The sequence below is a fragment of the Seriola lalandi genome, unplaced genomic scaffold, assembly GCF_002814215.2.
Source record: "Seriola lalandi dorsalis isolate HSWRI2012SDOR001 ecotype SW California unplaced genomic scaffold, Sedor1 jcf7180002054474, whole genome shotgun sequence".
Taxonomy (NCBI): Eukaryota; Metazoa; Chordata; class Actinopteri; order Carangiformes; family Carangidae; genus Seriola; species Seriola lalandi.
This window is the reverse complement of record NW_019525027.1, coordinates 2192571-2217610: the sequence shown is the minus strand read 5'-3', so window position 1 is coordinate 2217610 and position 25040 is coordinate 2192571. Positions and strand designations below refer to the sequence as shown.

At 40.5% G+C, this 25040-nt stretch overlaps 1 protein-coding gene across 2 annotated transcripts in view; it reads left to right on the top strand.

Annotated features, from left to right (window-relative positions):
* The window catches only part of mdga1 (MAM domain containing glycosylphosphatidylinositol anchor 1), a 163897-nt gene that overhangs the window by 123528 nt on the left and 15329 nt on the right, over positions 1–25040 (top strand). For both annotated transcript variants that reach the window (XM_023412004.2, XM_023412003.2), the window contains exons 12-16: positions 9149–9329; positions 9490–9513; positions 11709–11861; positions 12048–12209; positions 18727–18857. In XM_023412004.2, the coding sequence (XP_023267772.1) occupies positions 9149–9329; positions 9490–9513; positions 11709–11861; positions 12048–12209; positions 18727–18857 (651 nt within the window). The remainder of the gene's footprint in view (positions 1–9148; positions 9330–9489; positions 9514–11708; positions 11862–12047; positions 12210–18726; positions 18858–25040) is intronic.

Here is a 25040-nt window from a genome sequence, read left to right as displayed (position 1 = left end):
ACACACACACACACACACACACAGATCAGAGAGGTACATGTTGGACTCACCACTTTTGTTTAGAAAACACTCATGAGACTGACATTGATCAGTCTGGCGTAAAGCAAACTTAAATCACCTGCCTTTGTTTGTAAGTTTAGTTTCGCCTCGACTGAACAGGCTCACAACTTGTGAAGACAAGAACACACATACGCAAGTCCATTTAAGTAAACATGGAGCTTTATGAGCTTAGTGAGTGTCAGGCGTGTGCTGTCAATCAATGGCGACCTGCACTGAATGAACAAAGCCGCGGCAGCTTCTTTCTTTCTTCTCTTCTCTTCTCACAGTAAACAAGGTTCTGCAGTGCGCACTTCTCAAAATCATTTCAGTAAAACAAAATGAAGAAAAAAGACCAAATACACATAAAACTCTGAACTCTGAAATTTCATTTGGATTTTCAAAATTTGTTCATCCAATTTGCTCCCATGAACTGCCTTTTTCGGTTTTCCCTCCTTTTCATATCTTATATTGTTGTTTCTCTTCTTGCTCATTCTCAAGAATAGCTGTCTTGTCTCCTTCTTTTGTCAGGTCACATAGCTCAGTCCTATCAAACACAGGCCTTATTTTCAACTTTCCACTCCGCAGAGATGTGAAGATGTGTAGACAGCTCAAAAACGCCCCATTAGAGGGCTACGCCTGTGTTCACAGAACTAGAGGTTAGAAGGCGTGACCATCTTTTTATACTTCCCGCATACAGTTAAATTACTGTCACAGAAGGATTTTAGCTTGGAGACGGATAACAATGTGTTTACTCCTGCTCTTATAACAACAACATCACAAAACCAGTCTTCCGATACCAAGGTCTTTTCATTTTAGCCAGAATTAAATCCAGAGGCAGTTAAGAGAATACATGGTATTTTCATGTTTTAGCTTGTCCTAAAATGACTTTGGCTTTGCATTGATGTGACTTCATTTTCACAACTCTGAGGGTGTTAAATTAGTCACAAACTGGACTTTAGAATAAACATGTACTGGAATAACCTCATAAACCTCAACTCTTATGTTGCCTTTAAGTAGTTATTAAGCCAGACTACAAAATAAAAATGGAGATTTCAGGAGATAATATACACTTATTTTAATTTATTTTATGTATGCTAATGTATACATGCATCGTGTTTTATTATATGTAAATATGATTATACAAATATGATATTTAAGTGCCACATAACACATACATCTACAGACAGCTGTTCCATTACAATTACATTACCATTACATTATAATAGTGTGCCAATAAACCTACAGACTAATGCTAAGACCAATCAGTAATGAACAACATCATGACTGATTTTTATACCTTAAATTTCAGGCTTTACTGCTGACCCCAACCAAACCCCTTCTAACTGTCCCAGATCCCATCTTCTTGTTTCTTTTTAAACATCTATTCACAGATTACTGGTCTTCAGTCAGAAGACAGGAAGGATAACAGTGAATTATACACATCTGGCTGGGGGTTGGCGTTCGTGTGTGTGTGTGTGTGTGTGTGTGTGTGTGTGTGTGTGTGTGTGTGTGCGTGCGTGCGTGCGAGCGAGCGAGCGAGCGAGCGAGACACTCAAAGAGAGGGAATGCAGGGTCTGCCAGCTTGCTTTTGTGCGGATGAATAGCTAATTCCCCTCCTACTTTAGGACTTGGCTGCTTACCTTATTAAGTAAGACTCTTCAGGGAGATGCAAAATGAACACTGGCCTTCCTAAGATGCACATTAGGTTGCATGCTTAAGCTCTCTGAAAACTCTCACTCTACCTCTCGCTTGTTCACTCTCCCTTTGTCCTCTGTCTTTCTGCTGGTATCCTCATCTCACTCCCAGTATTCTTTCCCCAGTCTCTTCCCATTTCTTCCTCTTCTTTCTTTCTCATCCCTCAGTCTGCCCTTGTTTCCACTTGTGCTTCTCTCTTTCTCTCTCCCTCTCTCTCTATCTTTCCATTCCTCCCAGGGTACTCTGTTATAACCGCTGACTTAATGGCATTTAATGTTGAGTGAGCCGTGGCAACTGAAATAGCGCTGATAAATAGTTGCTGCAAATTGTTATGCTGACAGTGTTAAAATAATGGGTTACATTAAGTGGCAGGTTAGGACTTCTTAAATGTTGTTAAACTTTAATTTAATTTCAAGGTTTTTACCTCCAAGTTTTTATGTGTGCATTAGAGAGCGACCAGAAAGAGAAAGAAAAAAAAAAAAGAAGAAAGAAAGGAGAGGGTGAGCGTCAGTATGGAAGTGAATGAAAATGTGCGAAAGGGAGAAATAAGATGCAAATTAAAGAAAAACAGCAAATCTCACTGGTCCTCTCGACTATTAAATAGAGTACGAGAACATTCAAATGTAATACCATCTCAATTTCACAACCCATCTATTTCTGCAACACTTTCTCCAGCTCATCCTCTTAACACCTTGACACTCTATCTTTTTAGCACATTCAGAATGATGTGAGGGTCTCGAGGGAGACATGCAGACACAGAGGGGGATACAAGAGGACTCAGATCAGTTCATGTAGAGCCGTGCTCTTTACTGCGGGTCTGAGCACACGCTTTTAACTTCTGCTCATGTGCGTTCAGTGTGCCCATGTGCTTTAATGTTCGCGTTATGTTGATGTGTAAGTGGGTGTGTCTCTATTTGGTTTTGTGTATATTCATAAAACTTTGTGCATATAAATATATAATATATATATGAATACATGTCTTTTTACCTGCATGTATAGTGTATGCCCATTCCTGTGTGTGTGTGTGTGTGTTTGTGTGTGTGTTTGTGTGCGTGCGTGTGTGTGGCAGGCAACATCGTTTGCTTCGTGACTCATTGCCAGGCTGTGAAGTCCCTGTTTACACTTATTAATTTAGTTTTCGCTCTCCCTGCAGGGGGTTTCTCTGTGTCGGAGTTAACAGAGTTCACAGGCCCTCCTTGCTTCACTAAACTGTCCGTACACACCTTTTCCTCACACCACAACATCAACCCCTATGTTTTCTTAAATGAATACTTTGATTTGTGAGAGATAATTATAATGTGCTAATTTTTGCAAGAGACAGACTTACGAAGCCGTTTGTGGCTAATTTCAGACACTTTCCTTCATTTAAGGAAGCTCAAGTTTTCTGTCATCAGTCACACTTCATTTATTAATGCAGTGCTCCTTTCTCATACATATGCATTTAAGGGAGGATCATGGGATATGTCATTCTTGATTCAAATTTACAGATTTTCTCTCCTGCAGATTTGTTCACATATATTAATGATGGTTGCAATTCAGGGAAGAGGAAATTTAGGTAACCTAATTTTATAGAAATTTCAACAAGTCTTCCAACCTAAACAACCATATAAGCCATTTTGTCTCTACGCCCTTACACGACCAATAGGAGCATCTCCTGACTTCGTGACCCCACAGTGACAAAAATCAATGTGGTTGGGTAATAACTACTTTGTTAACTACTTTGTTGTCATGGCTACAACAATAAACATGCAGTTAAGGTTGTGGAACAGTCATGGATAAAAGAAACAATGCTGATCAGTTTGAAATGGGAAACAAACAATGTTCTCCCATGTCCATCAAACCCAGTCTCCTCCTGACGTGGAATTCGTTGCTCTTTATGCTACGTCACCTGACTTCCTCCTTTGTACCATCAGAATTACTCCAGCTGCTAGAGGTCACCTAACAATAAAACATTACTATGGGTTGTGATAACCTGTTTTCACAGCTTATCACAGCTTTTTTTATTTATTTTTTTATTTACATACCTTTATATCTCTTTTAATCCCAAACATTTGCGTTCTCCGTCTTTATTGTACCTTCCTTGTTTCTTTTTTTTTCCCCCTCCCTCCTCACACCTTCATCCTCCCATCTCGATATCTTTCCACCTCATCTCTGTATCGACCAGCCTTCTGCCTGTAGCTGTGAAGTTATGTGTTGTGTATCACTGAAGTTGCGTCGCTGCCGGTCGACCCGGCTTCATATGAAAGCTACACCCAGGTTCACAGTCACGCACAGTCACGCAAACGCGCCCATGCAAACACACATCCCCATTATCATATATATGAGAAATTAAAAATATTCATGATAAATTAGAGTTGTACATTAAATCAAATAAATGAATAATTTATGGACATAACCAGCCCCACTATGCAGATATACTCACATATTCACGCACTAGCATTGAGGCATTGACACTGATACGTACAGACACACTGCACACATGCACAGATGATGACCTGTTCATGTACACACACCTGACATCGGTGGACTGCTGGGTCAGTCATCAAAGAGATCCATTAATGGAGGATAATAGAAAAAATTAACCTCACACTTCTCATTGTTTGAAGAAGGCCACCTCCTTTCATGCTGTCAATCTGAATTTCTCTCACACACAAGCCACCCTGTGTCTGTGTCTCTATCTCACGGCTGCCACCTCGCTCTCACCCTCTTTCACACATTCTTTGTCTTGTTGTCCCTTTGTTGACAAGTCTGGTGGAGACACAGCTGAAAACACTGTCTGGCTGAAATTTCTAAAAGTATCTGTGTGGCACAGACACACATGGGTGTGCAGATATACACACACACACACACACACACACACACACACACACACGTCAAAGAGAGGTAGATGGACCTCCATATCAGTCTATCAACCAACCACCTCTCTCCCTTTTTAAATGTCACTCACTCACTCCTGTCACTGCTCACTACTGTCTCCTGCTGTTGGTCCTCTCTCTATGTGCTTTATATCTTTCTCACTCTCCCCCTGTCCCTTTCCCTATCACCAAGATACACACACACACACACACACACACACACTCACACACATGCATACACATATATTATGTCCACTGACCTGGTAAGGGAAGCAGACAGAGACAGAGGCAGGGAGGCAGAGACTTGAACCTGCTGTAGGAACAGCTGAATTCCTCTGAGTCACACCTCAGCACCTCATTGATCCGCTGTGTGTTTCCAGCTCTATGGAGTGTATGCATGTGTGTGTGTTTGTATGTGCATGCTTTTAGTCTAGTTCATTTTCTTTCTGTCGTCTACCTCCCACACACTTTTAAGACAGACCAAACAAGTGTGTGTGCACGTATGTGTACGTGCACAGACCCTGTCCACTCATGAAGAAAGCACATTACACGTACTTCTAAAGCTCCGACTCCTCAGCATTATTAACTCATCTCTCCCTGCTAACACACACTTGATGCATATTACATGAGCATAGCTTTTCTTTCCTGAAATATTCCACATAATTATGCATGTTCTGTATGAGCAGTGTGTAAATGTTTATATGGATGAATGTGAGTGTAAGTGGGTGTTAAAAGGGCACAATACATTTTACTATGTAACTGCTGGCATGTAAAAATATCACTGTATGATAATGTATGTTTCTATATGTAGCTAGTTGTGGTGGCAGCTTCACAGATCTTTGCACACACACTGCAGCTAATATGTCAACAATAAAAAAAATGACTGGCAGTGATAGTATTCATCCAACAACACCACCACTTTTTCATTATGTGGTTGATCCAAGGTTGAGTCCAGCTGCAGTGATGTGATATACCCAGTCATGGGAGAGTGGCTATTTAGATTTATTTTGTAAAACTTTGAATTACTCGTACTTTACAGTACTGTATAGTACTCATTCTCATGTCTACTAAATTTGACAGATATAATTACTGTATAAATACAAGATAAATACAAGATTTTGGCTTGTGGCCTACACAAATCAGTGTCTGGTTGTGGCCCTTTTCCGCATTTCAGATGTTTATGAATTGTTCACAGTTCCACCCAAGAGACATTTCCCCTTTAACTTCTCATATGGTTTCATTTAAATAAGTATTTGAGAATCCAAACAGATAAAATTCCTTAATATATTACAAAAACTATCCAAAAATAGTAAGAATAGATTTTTGTTTCCTCTTATTTCTTCTTATCAGCCCAGAGTTGTGGGGGCCTGGGAGAGGCCCAACCTCTAGTTTGGTAACCATGGACAAAACTACCTAAATGTGTATAAAGTATTAAAAACTAGCTTCACACCCAGCAGCACCCAACAGTAAAATGCTACCACAGATTGACAGGGTTGTGCAAGTTCACACCTCACAAGAGCTCAAAGTTCAGTTCACACAGATTAAAATGAACTAGTTCACATTCATGCTTCACAATTTTGAAGTTTGAAAGTTCACATTCCCAAAAATGAACTAGTTCCATCCCCTGCCCCCATCAATGCCACATTACGGTGTACTACTAAAATCACAATTTTAAAAAAGCCAATGTACAGTAAGTATATGTTTTATGTGTATGTGCTGTGAGTTTGACTTAGGTGAAGGAATTTTGTGGCTGTTGGCTCGTGGTCTCACCGTTTTTTAATGCTTTCTCCATATATTTCAAATGATATTTGGAATTGTTTTTTCAAACATTTTGCTGCAGATTGACTACTCTAATCTAATCTAATCTTCCTAAAGAATCTTCTTTAGTTTTATAGATTTTCAATGCAAGACTTTTACTCGTAATGGATTTTTTTTAGAAAAGCATATAAATACTTCTTCTACCACTGGATATATCAGTTTTCATGACAATCATCATATTTACAGTAATAGAGGCATTAGAAATGTAAAGAAAGCATACATTTCACTTTCGATTTATTTTTTTTTAATTTTTTCCTCATCTCAATCACAGACATACAAAACATATTCATAATAATCTGGCATTTTCATTCCAACCAAACTGTTATTTGTTCAGAAGATTTATTCCAATACCACACATTTACCTGATAATTCTATCAGGACCTTGAACAAGTAGGAGGAAAACTTCGACAAGACACATTAGTGGTGGAGAAATCGAGACCTGTGACTTTTCTTCTTTTCTTTTTTTTTTTTAAATCGCCCATTTCTGAATTCTTTGCAGTCATGTAAGCACACTGCTAATGATCAACTTTTCTTTCATTTCTAGATCACTCCAACTACAATATAAGCAAACAGGACTTCAGTGTTCAAAGGCCCCTCAACACCCTATAATATTTTATGTGCTCACAGCACCGTTGTAGAAGAAAAGTTTGAGGGAAGGTGAATTAGAGGAGAGGACATTATTCAGCGGGGGAAAGAGTGGTTTATGTTTAGAAACAGATTATTTAGTCTGCTTTGAGAGATACCTGCTGCACAAGGTTGGATGTTCCATGACTGGCAAGAGAAGGTGAAAAGTTAGAGCATCTGAAATGGAAACAGCCAGACTGGCACTGAGAAAGGAGCTTTAACAGCCATTAGTGGCATAGCGCCCTGTGGGGAAGGAATGATTTGATACCAAGTATGTTGCTGAGCACAAACTTGCAGGGATCGGGCTGTGGCTGCCATGTGGGACTCGCGCAATAATTGGAGTCATACCAAATTCTTGGCAGCCTCGGCACGAGTCACCGTGGCCTTGTCAATAGAAATGATCAGCTCAGTCTAGCTGAGTTTGAATATGTGGTAGTGAGTAGACATCCAATGGGAATAGCACACCTCAACTTGAGTGTCAGAGGACAGGAGGAAAAGCGGATTTCAGTGTGGCAGTGTCATGAGCATACAGTACTGTAGCAATTATAAGCGATGTTATGGGATGCATCAGTGCCTCTATGCCTAACCAAACTGTTACTCTTTGGGTTGGAGGAGCTGAGTAGAGGTGGAAGAGCAAGCTGCGTTTTTTTTTTGTTGTATCTCGTTAAGGATACATTTTTTGTGTTGCCTCTTTTCTGGCCAGTATTTACTTTTTAAAAAATCTTTTGTAGTCAGAAATGTGGTGTGACTAAAACTAGTAAGAATTTTCAGTGTAATAAATAAATAAAACAAACAAAGCCATATACAGTAGATCATTTAAACCGTTCTAAAATGGGGAGTCTGTGTGAATATTATGTGCCTGTCATACACTGATTGCTCAGTATGCAAAGCCGCTGTGATATAGACATTTATGATACACACACACACACACAAGTGTGTGCACACATATAAACACATACTGTACATCACACACAATATACACAGTACACACACCTCTGCTGCATACATAAACTGATAATGGCATGCTGTGGGTGTACTAAGGTGTTACGTTGGAGTGGCTGACCTAATGCATTAGATTGAGCTCACTGTCAGGTCTTTAAGTAGCTGGGATCAGAGGCAGATACACAGCTAATGGATCCTTCTCTCCGTGGGTGGAATAACACGGCAATGGCTCTATTAAAAGTGTTACTAACAAAAAAAAAAAAAAAAGAAAGAAAGAGAAGAAAAGAAAAAAAACACCTAAGTTAACTTTGAAAAAATAACAAGAAAAGAATTGGACTGGATTAACAGTATAACCATTTTTTTTTTGAATTTTCACTCTAATAATTCATAACCAACCCAGTTTATTTCAGATTTTGATGGTAAATCTTGGTGCAGGAGACCACTGAGACGCTGAGACTAACATAGCCTCTCTTGCCTTCAAAGCATTTAGCGAGAAAACATTTTAGCAAACTATTCTTTTGACAGCTGGTTTACTTTTTTTTGGATAAAAGATGAGGGATTAAAAACGTCAATAGTATGTACATGTACAGTCCAATTCCTGAGGTGTATTTGTTGGCTACAGGCCCAGAACTGGCTGTATGCCCACACCTAATTTCATTGACCATAAATGGAAATGTGAAGAAACATGCACAGATATGGAAAAGTAAAATAACACGATGACATGGTGTGTAGATAAATGATTATTGCTTACTACAACACAAAGCAAATGCCTGTGTAACATTGATCACATGCTTTAATCACATTTGAGCAAACCATTTTTTTCTAGGAAGAATATGAGCATGACTTTGACTTTGTTTGCCTGTTTACATAAAATTGCTGGATGTGTTGTGGGACATGTTATGCTGTAGGAACTCTGGATGTTGCAGGGAAAACCCTCCAGATGGGTCAAGAGCTGAAGTTTTGAGTTGTTACAGGGAAGTGATGGGAGTTTCCCATCACTTGGATGACTTCTGATTTGTAAAAATCATCCTTGAACATATTTGTGCGTACACATGTTAACATGTCTGCATCTTGTGTGTATATGTGTGTGCGTTTGTGTGTGTGTGTGTGTGTGTGTGTGTGTGTGTGTGTGTGTGTGTGTGTGTGTGTTTTTTTTTTTACCTGTACCAATCTAGAACAAGCAGAACCTGCTAACGAAGCAAATAGACCTCAAGGGTAAGGAGCCAGAGAAGGGTGTGCTGATATCTACCACCATATCAGACCTGAGAATCCCTCTGTCCTACGAGGTCCGACTGGTCCCCATCACCACCTACAACACTGGGGAATATGTCAGTCGCATCATCCAGTACTCAGAACGTAAGGCACATTTTTTATCAAACCATTTTTTATCAAGCATCTTTGTCTATATCAAGTCATTATATTTCATACATTTAAGAACTATTCACAAATCGAGATAAACTGGTGGATGGTGCATATCTCTGAGTGGTAATCAATATTATTATAATTTTTCTTACAGCCTACACCTACCCAAGGCCTTCAGGTGAGACTTAATTACCTCTGCTCTTCCATATTTCACAATCTTCAGCTTGTTGTTGTGACCTGATTGATGACAGGGTGGTGAAGTTAGGAAGGCATGTTGAATTTTGATGAAAGCTAATTTAGCTTGTATGCTGCAAGCGATGTCAGCACAAGTTTGTCAAGGCAAAGTTTGCCACGGCCCAGCCTTGGCCTTTATTAAATCTTGTTGCTAGGGAGGAGAGTGGGGTAACAGTAGGATGTGAGGAAGCAACCGATCGCTGGAAGCAGATCCATGACATTTTAAATGTCATGAAAGAGTGGTCGTGATTGGAGGATATGGTTATGGCGATGTGATTAGTGAAAGGCACTGAAAATACCTTATATGGGCTATTAGCTTGATACTCACTTAATGAAGCTGCATTATTTTACATACGTACATGTTACATCTCACCTTAAATTTGTATCTCCTTTTCCTTTCTGTCAGACCCATCCCTCTCTCCGTCTCACCCCCTTGCACCAACTCCTGCTCTCTCCTTGCCTCTCATCCTCTCTCTTTTGCCATCCCTCTCTCTTTCTCAGTCAATTGCATCTTGTCTATTTTCCTCATTAAGAGACACGCAGCATTTTTCTGGCAGGAGTGGCAGTTGGCTCCGCCAGGGTGAGGCAATTAAAACAACAGCAGATTGGAACAGACTGCGAGAACAACAGTACAAATTGAAAGGAGTGCATGTAGTGGAGCAGGGTGTGAATAGTAATAGATTAGCTGCCCTGAAACAAAGAAGCACACACGAGCCATTCTCATGGGGAGCGTGAGCCATATGCATCTGCCGCGGACTGTGTGTGTGTCCAGGGAAGCTTTCACTGAATCTGTCAGCTTGGATGGCTTTAGATAGCTGTTACACTGGTTTGCTTCAATTTTCATTTCTTTAGTGAGTCCGTGATAATACCAGCAGACCCCTCCAGATGGACTAATGAAGGTGACAACACCATAGAGAGATGACCCTCTGCCTGTCTTAACAAGAAACGTCAGCATCAAGGATAATGACAATTCACTCACAAGACAAAGAAAGAACTAAGAGCTGTTCTCAAAATGTGTATGTCCTTTATGCCATATGAAGCAATATTAAAAAGGCAAAATGTGACTCTAAAACATACAAATAGGAATAGAAGAAAATTATGACAAAGATCCTAACGGATTATTGGTCAAGTGAAGACACATCTGAGCTTCCCCCAAAATTTGCTGTGGGAATTATGCAACTTTCAATTAAGAAACAGTCACTTGAATCAGTCAGATGGGAGAAGGTAGAGCTGTGCATCTAAATTCATCGCATTAACAACATGCACACACACTCCCACCTCCACCCCCATACTGTACAAATGAGCCTCTATGCTCGCAGTCTGAAGAGGTTCACACCTTCCAAGATAAATGAGGAAAAATGTTTTTCACAACGATCCATACATTGACATTGTTAGACTTGGTCTGTTCGACCTTGCTTTTGAAATGCTAATATTAGTTAGTAGTAGTCGCATTTTTCTTACTGCTTGAAAATTATCAAGAAGCTCTTAACCCATGCAGTATCAAGTGGCCGCTGCCACTTATTGTGCCACATCATTTGTTCATTGATTGTTGCATTGATGGGTACTTGGCGTTTTTCAAATTGACGATTTAACAGATGTCTCATTTGAATCAGCAACAACCTATAGTGTAAAACAGTAGGTCAAACGTTCTGCTCACTGTTGTTGTGCTGCCCTTTTTCTCTCTTATATTATCAGACTGCATAACTTGTTTTGTCAGAAATCTGTCTTCAAGCAGTAGAGCTATTTGACGATGTTTTTTTTTTCAATTTTTCAATTTTTCTACATTTGAAATATCCCTGCTCAATTATAGTTGCCTCTAAAATAACGTAGGAGTTATGCATCAGAATATGCGTAATATGTGGAATCCACTTTAAGTTTCACATTATATACCCTGCCTCCTACAGTGTCCCCATCATTTTGACAGTAATTGCCTGGCTGTCTGATCTTCACTTTTGAAGTGTGCGGCACAGGTTACTATACAGCTGCTGTACATTTTGCCATTAATTTTCCTGGGAAAATTGGGTAGGAAAAAAAACTAAAAACATTAGGTTTGTGTCATCTGTAGTTTGTTACCTGCCTGTCATGTCGCTGAACGTGTTTCTCTCTTGTTTTTTCTTCCTCTATATACACACATCCCAGACCATGTGTGTGGTTTTGAGGATGAACGGATCTGTGGTTTCTCTCAAGATCGGAGTGACATCTTTGACTGGACGAGACAGAATCACCTGACGCAGAATCCGAAGCGATCTCCCAACACAGGCCCTGAGACTGACCGCAGTGGAACTAAGGAGGGTGAGGAACCATTTTATGTGTAGCATCAGAGACAGATCTGTATATTGTACAATGTGAATGGTTAGAGATTTAGGAAAACAGACGTAAATAAAAATCAAATTTCACTCATATTGATAATTAATAAAAAAAATATTTTCTGTTGCATTCAAGACCCTGGACAATTGAGTGCTGTTTTGTTGGTTTCAGGTTACTACATGTACATCGAAGCATCGCGACCACGCGTTCAGGGAGACAAGGCTCGTCTGCTGTCTCCGCTTTTTAATGGGACCTCAGTCAGAGGCCCCAAGGGCTCCGGCAGAGTACCGTACTGTGTCTCCTTCTACTACCACATGAAGGGCAAACACATCGGTGAGTAATATAGAGGAGAATAATGCTCATGAACACAAACACACATATTATTTTTTACCGCATGAAATCATCCACAGAAACACAATGGCACACATGGATATACACTGGAGAATATGCTGACGAATATGCTGACGCATCATACTATCATATCACTGGGCTTCTGTCAAAATCTGAACTCTGTGCTTGACCCTCGCTTGTAGAGCTTGTCAGACACAACATCGTAGGTGTGTGTGTGTAGGTGTCTGTGTGTGTGTGTGTGTGTGTGTGTGTGTGTGTGTGTGAGAGAGACAGAGAGAGAGAGAGAGACAGAGAGAGGGGAGGGGTTAGGGGTTGTGACCAAAGTTCTGTTTGTATGTTTCTGCCTGAGTGTGTGTGTGTGTGTGTGTGTGTGTGTGTGTGTTTGGAGGTGGATGAAGGGGGCAGTGGGTGTTTGATTTATGGCAGCGGCAAGACACAATCAGTCATTTGGGGGAGCTGTTCATCATAATATGCTCTGTCACACAGCAAGAATGCATACATCTTGTAGCCTACACACCTGCACACACCTGCACACACACACACACACACACACACACACATACACACAGGCACGAATTCCCTCAAAAATACATATGGTAAAGCTTTCAACACATATACATACACACACATAGACACACTGATTTATATGCACATAGCCCAAACATACAGGCTTCACTCTGATGGTATAGAGGGGCACAATATTTGTCTGCACATGTGGGTGTACCCATTATTTAACTATTCTGTGCAGCAACTGTATAAGTGAGAGCAAGACATCAGGAGGTTTTAATATAGAGTCACTCAATCACTACAAGTTTGCTTTTCTCACTTATTCCGCTACCTTTACAGCCTCCCCTCAGTTGATTGCAGCAGATTATAGAGTGATGTGCCTCATCTATATTACTATATGTAATAAATCAAATACAAAAAGTCAAACATAACCATCTCACCTGCAGCCAGGCAGTGACAATATTTAGTGAGCCTATGCGCTTGGACAGATTTGTTCATGTGAAGGTTCAGCCCGTTTTATCGCATAGGAAAAAAATGATCTTCTTTCATTTAATAACTGGAAATACAACATAGATAGATAAAGCCAAAGTATGCTGAATAAATGTTCTCTATCTATTCTCTGATTTTTATAGTTGACAATGAAAAATATGATTGTGTAATGATGAATGGGATGGCAGTGGCGCTAAATCCTTTGAGAATCAACACCTAACTCTGTCACCTGTGGCTCTCACCAGTCCACCGTGTACAGCTGTGAGTTCCCAGTTCTTAGCAAACAAGCTAGGCATCGAGACACTGCCTTCCCCGCACAAAATAACAGAAAAACCACCTAGTTGCTGTAAAACCCAGGCACCTAGCTGCTACTCAAGAGGTGGTGGACAGAAGTAGTTTATTTGGAGAGAATATCAGACTTGCTCTGAAACTCCTGAATGTATAAGTAGGCAGTAGTCTGCTAACACCCTAGCCGTAAACGGCTGTAAGCCAGTACTTTATCTGGGCTAGTTTGCTATGAGTTTTTTGTCACAGTGCCACTTATTGTACCCTTCAATAAGAAGAATATTCATTTTCTTTTAAAAAAAATCAAAAAAAAAACAAAAAAAACAGAAAAAACATCTGGTTACTTTAAATGTTAAATGTATGCTTATTTGACTTATGATATATTGTAGTGAGTTTATTGCTGTTGTTTCTTCTTGCTATTCTCTATCATCTTTTACAATATATTTCTGCACATATTTATCACATTTATATTACATATTACAAAAGCACTTCATGAGTAATCTGCGATGGATACTACAGCGCTTACTTGAGCATGTGTGTTGTGCAGTTTGCTCAAAGGTCTTCTAGGTGCTTCACAGCAAAGCAATTAGACAAGACAATGCCACATCAGTCACACAGCGTTTGCTTACGATTAGTACAATCTGTTACCAGTTACGCCCAGCTCTACTACAAGCCTTCCTTCAATTTACGCTGTAGTTCTGACAGTGTCTTCCAATCTGTTGTCGCTTTAATTGCCTTACCTTGGCGAAGCTCACGCTCCTGCCAGGGAGACACAGTTTGACTCTTAATGACAAAAAGAGAACAAATGAGGAAAAGACAGAGGGGGTCAGTGAGAGGCAAGATAAGACGAGGAGAGACGGGGGAGTATGAGGGTCGGCCAGCCTTGGAGGAAAGAAGAGAGAGGTAAATGAAGAGCGTGAGAGCAAAGAGGATGGTAGGAGAAATAGAAGGACTGAGACAAAGGATTGAGCAAACAAGTATGAGGAGACATAGAAGTGAGGGAAAAAGAAAAAAAAAAGATGGAGCAGAGAGTTGCAGGAGAGTCCATCAACCTGGTAATGTTCAGAGCTATTGAGAGGATGCAAGAGCCTGGGCTTTCTGCTGAAGTACTGTTTTAGTCAAACTTCACTAGTGTTAATGTCCTCGACTGTATAGTGTTTAAGTGCTGTAAAGTGTTAAAATGGTTGTATATGTTGAAAGCATTTAAGCACTTTGACACAATGCAATTTTTAGAAACACTGCTGAGATATTACCCTTCTCTGACCCACACTGCTTGTGAGCTGTTTTGTAATCCTGATATAAAACAGGGAAAAGTGTCTTTTTAGGATTTTGCAGACTAAGGAAAGAAAGCATAACGCTCTTTGACTAGTTTGGATTTTGGGCTTGTAATAGGCCAGCGCTGCTATTAAAGACCTCCCTGATTTTGTTCACCTTAATGTGTTTCTCTTTGGGCTAGCTGGCAGCAACAATAAACAACATTTAATTAGCTAGTTAGTTAGGCACTGGGTAGTATTTTAGACTGGCTCAGGTTTGCAGAGTGCCACTGGCAAGCTTACTTGGAATCATTGTTTTTTTTTCTCTTCCGAGTGATGGAAGAGTTTGAGGTTATTTAAATGTTGCACTCCTTGTGTGTTGTTTTGGATAACACTTTTATTAAAAGTAAGACTTTAAATAAGGTCTCTTTATAAATGTTTGCAAGTCTGTGTGGCAGAAGTAGTGGCTTTGTTATAAGCATCTGACATATTACATTATGCTATTTTAAACCAAATAGCAAGTGTTAGTGTTCTTTCCTTTTTAATGATTTACACTTTTTATTTCACTGTGTACCTCCAGTGTTTTAGATTTAGATTCTCATTTTGAAGAAAAGATTATGATCAGCTTGTTTCCTAGCAAGGCTTGATTAAGAAATTATTTATCTCCAGCTAAATTTGTTCTTCTTCTCATGCTCCAGAAATGGTTGTATACTCAGAACGTTGAATAACATGCTTTGGCTTATTGTTTGGTTGCAGAAGCAACACAGTTTAGCACAGCTTTGACTCCGAGGCTAACCATCAGCACAGACACACATAGGACATGAACCCTATTTAGACAGAGAAGAGGGACAAGCGGAGGGGGAGAACCAATTATCAAAAGAGAAACAGTCTAATTCATTTAAGTTCAAATATAGCTCTGTGTGTGTGTGTGTGTGTGTGTGTGTGTGTGTGTGTGTGTGTGTGTGTGTGTGTGTGTGTTTTTTACCTGTACCAATCTAGAACAAGCAGAACCTGCTAACGAAGCAAATAGACTGTGTGTGTGTCAGTGTCACTGTCTCTGTGTGTGGCTGTGTACCTCTGCTGTCTCCCCCACTCATGATTCTGCAGACAAGTAGCCCTGATAGAGCTGTGCCTTCTCCTCTGCCTCTCTGACACTCTTACCAACACACTCTGCTTTACCTCAGTCCAATCAATAGACTGCTTATCAGAGTCCTCTTTCCTCTCCCCTTTGTCGGGTGTGTGTGTGTGTGGGTGGGTGCTGATGTGGAGGTTGCAACAGAGAGAGGAGGAGGAGAGAGAGAATGGGTGGTGAGTGAGAAATGAGACAATGAGGGTCAGATATGTGGAGGTAGAATGAGAGAGTGGGCTGAGCAGGTGAAAGTTGGCAACACCAGAATTAGCTGGTGTTTCTTTCCATTATATAACAGTGCCACCCATGTCCTTTCAAATTTAATATGTTGAATAGTTTCATGTGACTCTCTTATGTGGCTTTTACAGTTATAATACCTGTACATCATTTTTTTACAATGAACACCCTGCTGTTTCTGCGTGGAACATGATCCAAACTGTAGGTAACAATGCAAAATAGCCCTGCTGTGGAAGCAATAGCTTGACGTTTTGGGTAAATGTGCTTATTTGCTTTCTTGCTGAGAATTAGATGAGAAGGTCAGTACCACTCTCAAATGCGGTGCTGAATTTTCTTGGTGTTTCAATAATTGCGATTCCATATTCAGATAGGCAACAGGCAGAAAGACCTGAAGAAATTTGTGATTAATCCAGCATTAGGTTTTTACTGCTTACTTGCCTACCAATTCAAATAAATATATGATAGTAAATATGTTTTCTTTACTTGCTTGTGTTTTATCTATTTGCATGTGTTTTCTTAAGCTGCATCATGTTGACCTCTCAGGACCACCACAGACATGACTGCCTCCAGTCCTTATGCTAAGCTAACTGGCTGTTGGCTTCAGCTTCATATTGAACAGACATCAATCTTCTTATCTAACACCCAGCAAGAAAGATTCCTTTAAGATTTCATACGCACCGCAATTAAGATTAGCTAGAAATCCATCAATTTTGACAGATCTGACAACTTCAAGTCTCAGCACATCTATGAATTGATACGTTTAGCTTCTGTCATGTTTGATTAAACCAATGATTCACATATATGACAAACTGGGAATGTAAGAAATTGTATTTGAGAATTCCTAGATTGCCCCAGGCTAATTGAACGTTGTGTTTATCATTAGAGTTCAGAGTGATGACTGGATTGACAGTTTGCTTTCCATTGCTTCTCTCTATGACTCACAAACATGCAAATGAAAAACAACCCACCTAACTTCTCCTGTTTTCCCCCACATCCACTACATTTGCCTTGGTCACACTTCTCATTTGACAGAGTAGGAAGTTAATTACTGCCAGGCTGCTGCTTCAAGGTTTGACTAACATTACCTCAATCAAAGATACACATGCACGAAGCAGAATCATAAACATTTGTGCCCATGCACAAGCATAAATCTACAGGCAAACTCATACTGCAGCCAGACACACACACACACACACACACACACACACACACACACACACACACACACACACATACATACAGTATATGTAGTATTCGTATGACACAGAGATACTGTGACCCCTGCCTGCGTATTTGTTTAAGAGACTGGTGGTTGGTTAATGTTCCAATTAGGAGCTGGCTGGGGATCATTAGGAAGATGAATGATTCTCTCACAACTTAGAGACCCGAGAGAGAGACACAGAGACTATTTGGATCACATCACCATGGCCCAAATGGTGTCATTCTCCAGCTTGTTTTTCAGTGTCCCGGACAACTGATTTTTATGTTTCCACAGTAGCTAAAATTTAAACCAAACATTATGTGGAAGTGAGCGAACCCTGTGTGTTACAGAAAAAAAAATCAGTTAATTATCAAAGGTCAGTTCATTAGAAAATCTTTCCTCTCTAGCTACCTTCCACTGTTATTTCTGCGTGACTGTCTCCCCTCCTTCTTCCTCGCTGCTGTCCTTTTGTTCCATAGCTGTGTCATATCACTGCTCATCCAAGGGGCTTCACACATTTAATCCACACCCAAATGTCACCCACATACAGCATCTGACCTTAGAGCTTCACCCTCGTATGCACGGTATATACTGCATTTGTTTCTACTTCCTATATAAATGAGGTGAGCCCATGACACAGCCATGTTTTTGCCTTTAGAAATGAAGGTAATTTGAAGTATGTGGTGCTCACACAATGATCCAGCAGTGTGCCCTCTCTCTTAGAGTTTGATCCCACGGATCTTTAGACAAAATCCTCTCTATATAGTAACTTAATATTGACAATTAGGCAGCAGCTAGATACTTGGTGATGCTGGGTGACTTGATGCCAGTGACTGTCAGAGCGGAGCGTGCTACTTGTAAATTCCCGCTGGTCTTTAAAACATGTTGCGGTTTCACTGGGATAAAGGTGATGGTTACAATCAATTATCTTCGGTCTCCTTTGCGACTGTAAACAATTAATTACAACGTCTGAACATACAGTGGAGCTATCATTAGGTGGTCACATATCTTACTGTGGTTAGTAAACGGGTAGATACACATTATGATTTTTTCACTAATTGCAGTAAGGACTGGGGCATCTAAATTGATTAGACACAATCAGATCACAGTCTATTTATTGTTCACTGTGTGTCAGTGTGTGTGTGTGTGTGTGTTTGTGAGTAAATAGCTTGTCCACTTTCAATATGTGCTCCTTCCTGACTGTCGGTGGAGATAATCATGAGTCGGTTATGATGTTTAAAACGTTTCGCCTTTAGATTTCAGTAATGATAAGCTCTGCTCCCATCTCGCCATAGCTCATTGACAGTTTCTAATAATCTGTGTGTGTGTATGTGTATGTGTGTGTGTGTGTGTGCCGGTGTGTGCCTGTGGGAATGTATGTGTTCATACTTTTCACAGGCACTCTCAATGTGCTTCTGAGAGTGAGAAGCATTGCCTCTGTGGACTCGGTGATATGGACGAAGTCCGGTCATCAAGGCCCGGACTGGAAGAAAGCGTTCTTCGACATCAGCCCCAGTGGACCCTTCCAGGTAAGAGATTGGTGATTTCTTTTCATCCCGACACAGTCAATTACAAAAGCAGTGAAGAATGTGCTCAACTTAAACACTTAAACCAGCAGTATAATCTTTAAGGAGAATGGTTGTCTTGTTAGAAAAACAAATGAACAACAGTTAAGTGGATACAACTGAAGAGCTTGTGTTTCCTAGAGAAAGTAGTAAAGCCCCCCCCCCCCCCCCCCCCAGTCCTGCAGCCTTACTCTAAGCAGCTGAGATGTGTTGCATGCAGTGGCATAACTGTTAGGAGTAGTTGTAGAGTGCTCTGTACTGTTTTGCTTGATGTTGAAAGAACTCAGCCTCTGAATTGCCTCCAGTGCTCACTTTGCTTCTTGAGGGTTAATTTCCACCATGTGCTGACACCACTGTCAGGTCTGCTTTGGCTTGCTCTAAGAAGACGAACACAGAAGGAAAAAATCAACCCAAAGAATTATATGCTTTTATGTTCACTGTGTTCCTTTTATCCTCTACTGCTGCCATTTCCTCTCTACTGTGTCTTTCCCCAAGAGGAAGGCCTCCGCTGCAGCCTAGATAGAACAGGGGGCATTTTTATACTCTGGTGGCTGTTAGGAAACAAGGGAATTCCACAAAGAATTGGGATCGAAACTCTGCTTGGAATCTAATGAATTTTTTAGAGGAAATTCACTACAGTGGCTTTTTAAACTCTCTGAAGAACCAGAGAACATCAGTGAATTTAGATTTGAGCTCCCAGAATTAAGGCCACCTCATATACAGTGATGTCAGAGTTAACGTGTACACAGAGTTCCTTTTCTCTTCCGTGGTTGGAGACAAAGTTTTTAGCAACAGTGAGTCGGCAAGAGTACAGTCCTGTTAGTGTCCCTGCCAGCACCTGGGCCACCGCAGCTAACCACAGTCTGAAAATGTAAACAGCGAGAGAGTTTGACCCCTGGAATCAATATATTATCACATAATTATTTTCCGAGCAACACAAATTTGTGCAAAAAGTAGTACTAATGGATTCAATGAAAACTATGATAAATATAACCCAAAGCTTTTATATGAGAAAACTTGGGTGCATTTTTCTTGAATTAAATAAATATTGGTCCAGCATTTTTAGCACTGAGGGGAGTTATTGATAAATGAGGAGCCTCTGAGTGAACATTCAGCTCATTTTCTGCTGAATGTCAGCACCAAGCCTATCCACACCGTAACCAGAGGATTACTCGCTTGATCAAGAATTTGCTGACCTCAGGGTGGAGAACAAGCTTTCACACACATCCAAACAGCATACATATGTATCTACGCACTCTCATGACCTCTGGATAAAAATAGATAAAGAACATGTGTATTTTTGTGATGCACCGAGTAGATACACCAGATTGGTATCAACGCCAGTACCAAATTTTTTTTACATAGATTGGGAAGTGGTCAGATATCACTAATCTACACTGTTTCTCAGTCAGATTTCAAAACCTTCCACGACAAGATAATTAGAAAGAATGTTGTATGCATGTATGTATGTACGTACATTTGTAGCTCAGAAATGATGTGTTGTTACTGCATCATATGAACATCACAGAATGCAACAGTCTCAATCGTTTTTACGCAAAGAGGTATACAGGTTCAAAAATGAAGAACCAAACCAAACAGATTGGTCTCTGTATCGACCAATACTTTATGAGTTTATTGGCAGAATGAGGATCAGCAGAGAAAGAGTAGGTTCAGTGCATATAGGAAGTTGTTAAGGAGTGTGGGTTTGTTTACTTTGGTTGGTTGAACTAAATGTTTTTTTTGAATATAGTCCAAATACACACATCAGAATCAAGGTTATTGCCAAGTAGGTTTTCACATATGAGGGATTTGCTTTGGTGTTTTGGTGCATGTTGGAACCCAGTGTTCTGTAAAAAAAAAAAAAAAAATGTATATGATTGATCAACTTTTTGCTTTTGCACTTTTATTTTTAAGGACATAGACTTTTCCATCAGGAGTGCGTCTGTGCATTTGAGCATATGTAAACATTGCAAAATGAAAGTACATCACTGACTCCATTAAATATTGGGTTTCTTTCATTGAGGGCAAAGGAGAGGGACCAGAACCTCTCTGTGCTGTGTGCAGCGAAGTGCTGCCTCATGAAAGCATGAAGTCATCAAAAATGATGTGTCGTGTGGCGTAGTGGTCTAAGCAGGCGCCCCATGTGTAGAGGCTACAGTCCTCGCTGCAGTTGGCCCCGGTTCAAGTCCCGCATCGGACGGCCTTTGCTGCATGTCATTCCCCCTCTCTCTGCCTCCCCATTTTCTGTCTCTCTCTACTATCCTGTCCAATAAAGGCACAAAAGCCCCCCCCCAAAAAAAAAAAATGATACGCCTCTAATTCAAGATAAGTCTGCGTATTTATTTTATTGGGTTTTTAGCCCTAGTTGCACTTTTGTTGCACTTTGTTTCCTTCATTTCATGTTTTTAACAGTGCATGAAAGCATTATGTAATACTGCACTATTTTTTGTGAGTTAAATTGGTTCAGAAATGTGGGTTGTGACTTAATGATTCAGGAAAATGAAGCTAAGCCATTTGAGAACCACTGAACTAGAGGATACTTGAGGCTTACACCTAGGCCAGTTCCCAGCCTGCCATATGTGATTTGCTTTTATGTGGACATTTACCTACCAATGTCTCTTCTGTTGAAACTAACTTTGAATCGATGTGAACTATTTCTCATATCTAAAACTCTGACCAAGCTCAAGTTAAGCTCAAGGGGTATAGCCTTTCCTAGTTTGAGCTGTACAATCATTTCCCATTGCCTACATTCCCCTGAAGTTTAAAGTTTAAGTTTACCGAACACATTCTGTCAATAGTGGAAGAAATATTCTGGGAGACATAACAGTCCTCTGTTATGTTCCTGTGTTTGCGCACTGTCTGTTGACACATCATTGAGGTCCCATCAGCTCTTTGGTGGCTTCGCTTGCAGTTAGCTCTTCCCTGCTGGGATGTGGCCGAGTAAACTAGATGACTCAGTCCTCCTTTTTGACTGGACATGATGCTTCCTCTCTCACTCATTTCCCCAGCCTTTCTCGATCTCTGCGTGTCTATTTGTGAGTGCGTGTGCATGTGTGTCAGTAAGTTTACAACCGAGCAGAGGGAGAGGGCAGAAAAAGATGACGGTTTTGTTTTGCATGCGTCAAACCTCCTTTGTGTGTTTTTCAGTCTTTTTTGATTTTTTTTTTCTTCCCTTTGCGCATCTTCTCTCTGGCACAGTGGTGGGACAGACGGACCAGTTGGGTCGATTCTTGCCCTGGTCCATTTCACACCCTCATGTCTCAAGGCTAATGACTACTGCCTCTAAAATCAACAGACTCAGGAAAGAGAGTCTTCAACCATCCCAGTGTTCATACACTCACCTACACACACATTACTTCTACATGTATCTATCTGTCTGTGTTATCTTCACACACAAACCAAATCACATACATAAACACTGTGTTAGATACAGACACATGCACACATAAAGACAAACTCTTTTTTTAAAAACACACACACACACATACCAGTCTCCTATCCCCTGCAGCAATTAGCTATGACAGGTCAATTAACAGGGTTATTTATGAGCAGGGGATGCCTGCTAGTTGTGTTGTAATGATTCCAGATACTCTGTACGTGCATAGGGGAAATTGAATCCATGATGAATGTGGGCTGAAGGCCTTAGCTGCGAGCTGCATTTGCTCTTCATTAACTATTCCTCTGCAACACGTTGTTTCTTTCAGCATTAAAGGGAAAATTAAGTCCGAAACAGTGGGCATACAATATGATTTAAGGGCACCTCTGTGATCTTAGCAGTAAAGACTTTATTGTATTTGCAAAATTTGAAGCTCATGCACAAATGCAAACAATATACAATATAGGACCCAGTTGTTCTTCTACATGTGCGGCTAATTGGGTGTGATCTCTTAGCCAGTCACACTTTCTGGCCAGCCTTCATTAGTTCAGTACACCTTGTTGCAGAGGAAGCTAACAGGTCCATCATGTCATGTGTCATCTTGACATCAAAACTCATAAATCTTTTTCCGTTCTCAGACAAACACAATAAGATCAAGTCCAGGTCACAAGTTTATACTGTTTTCAGTTGTTGAAGCAAAGTCAGAATTAATCAGACTTTGATGTGTTTGCCATAAAATAAGAGAACTACCTTTATACAAAGTTGCATCCAATCCACCAAAATATTTTTTTTCTCATGTTCTGCCTTATTAGACACCATAGTGATGTTTAAAGAGGGGTTCATGCCAAAAAACATTAAACTCTTCAATTACTGAAATACTGTAATATAACAACAATCTCATTCGGAGGGGATTTAAATCAAGACACACAACAGGATTTAATCATGTAGAATTTATCCTGTAAAAATATCACTTAAGTGTACAGCAAGCGTGTTTAAAAACAAAACTGCATTTAACTCCAACACAGCCTGAAGTGTTTCACTTTATATTTGTATGTGTTAGACAGTATGTGAGGAATGGTGGGGATGGGAAATGGGGGACTGTATTATGATTGAGGTTCAGGGTCAGTGAAAAGGTAAAATGCATGTTTGGGGCCAGATTGAAGGAATGCGCAGTAGATAAAGAATCAAGGGTCTGAAGGTAGAAACAGAAACAGGGCCTGGCCACTCAAAACAGCACAGAGACATACTGTATGTTCACATAAGTGACACATGAAAACAAATGCAGAGACACCACTCACACACAACGAACATACAATATACAGTATATGCACGTTGTGACAGGAGAGGCAGCCAGAAGATAGAGCCTCTGTCTTTCCACACGTTGTCTGTGCTGTGTTAAAGCAGCCAGCTTAATTGGTCCAGACACCATAACCTGCACAATAAAAATTAAAGAGTCACGAAGAAGACAACAGTCAGAACTGTGTATATGTGTATGTGAGCGAAACGGGGGGTGTTTTAGAGACGGATAAACTGGACGTGTAAGTAAGAGAGAATGAGATGCGAATGTGTCAGCAATACAGCATGTAATGCAACTTTACTGTATTCATCCTCCCATTTGTATCTTAACTCAGGCGAAGGCAGGTGAGGTTGGGTGGATGAACAAGAAAGGGTGCGTGCAAGAGAGGAGTTGTTTCCTTGGCAACTGATGATTGTCTCATATATGACGCATATATGACCTGCGTAGTCTTTCTCATGTCTGCATGTCTGTTTGTCCAGTTTGCATTGTCCTCCATCCAATACGGCCGTCCTTCACTCGATTTGTTCATGCAAACGTTTGTCCAGTCCATCATGTCGAACGCATCAAGTACTGTAGGAGTGAGGATCAATCGTGTGCAGGTTATCACAAGTTCTGTCTCTGAGTGAACGTGTGATAATTAGTGAAATCAGCCACTGTAGTCCGGTTGGAGGGACAACCTGTACCATCCTGTAATGACGGCACACAGCTGAAAACCACATAGTTTATAACCTTTACAATAACTTAATAACTAATAACTTGAAGATATTTCAGTTCTTCAGTTTGCGCTCTTTAAAACACACACACACACACTCACTTACCCACCACACAAGCCACTAGGTAACAAATAGGGTTGTTAAATAATGGAGAGAGCATGCAGCCTTGATCCCAGCACCAGCCAGAGGAGCTGGGCTGATAAACATACTTTGTTACTCTCGCTCACCTCCTCTCTCACATTTCCTCTCTTCTTACTACTTTCTGTTATGTATCGCGCTCCCCAGTGGCCTGATGAAATGAAATACCAATGGTGAACACCATTTCTCTCTCTACTCTATACCTGTCTGTCTCTCTCGAGTTTTCTCTCTCGGCCTGTTCTTCCTGCTTTCTTTCCGCTATCGCCGTCTCTCCCACCATCACCCTCTGCTGCTCTTGTTACTCCAGCTGCCCCGTCTTTCCCTAGTCTCTTCTGTCTCTCATTTTCTCGCTCTATCTCTCTAAGTCTCTAGGGAGTGCCGGTTTCCTTGCAATCAATAATAGTGATTGAGCTGCCTGTTGTTGACGATTACCTGACACAACTGCTGTTGTTGTGTTTTTCTATTTAACCTTTTTTTTTTCGGAAAGAAGTTGGAATTGTAAAGAATGGCTCTTTTACATTTATTTTGCCGACTGCTACAGCTCCAGTAGCCATCTATGGCTACGTTCACACTAATACGATCTAAAATGATCAAAAACCCCCCAGAAAGATCTCAGTCCAGAC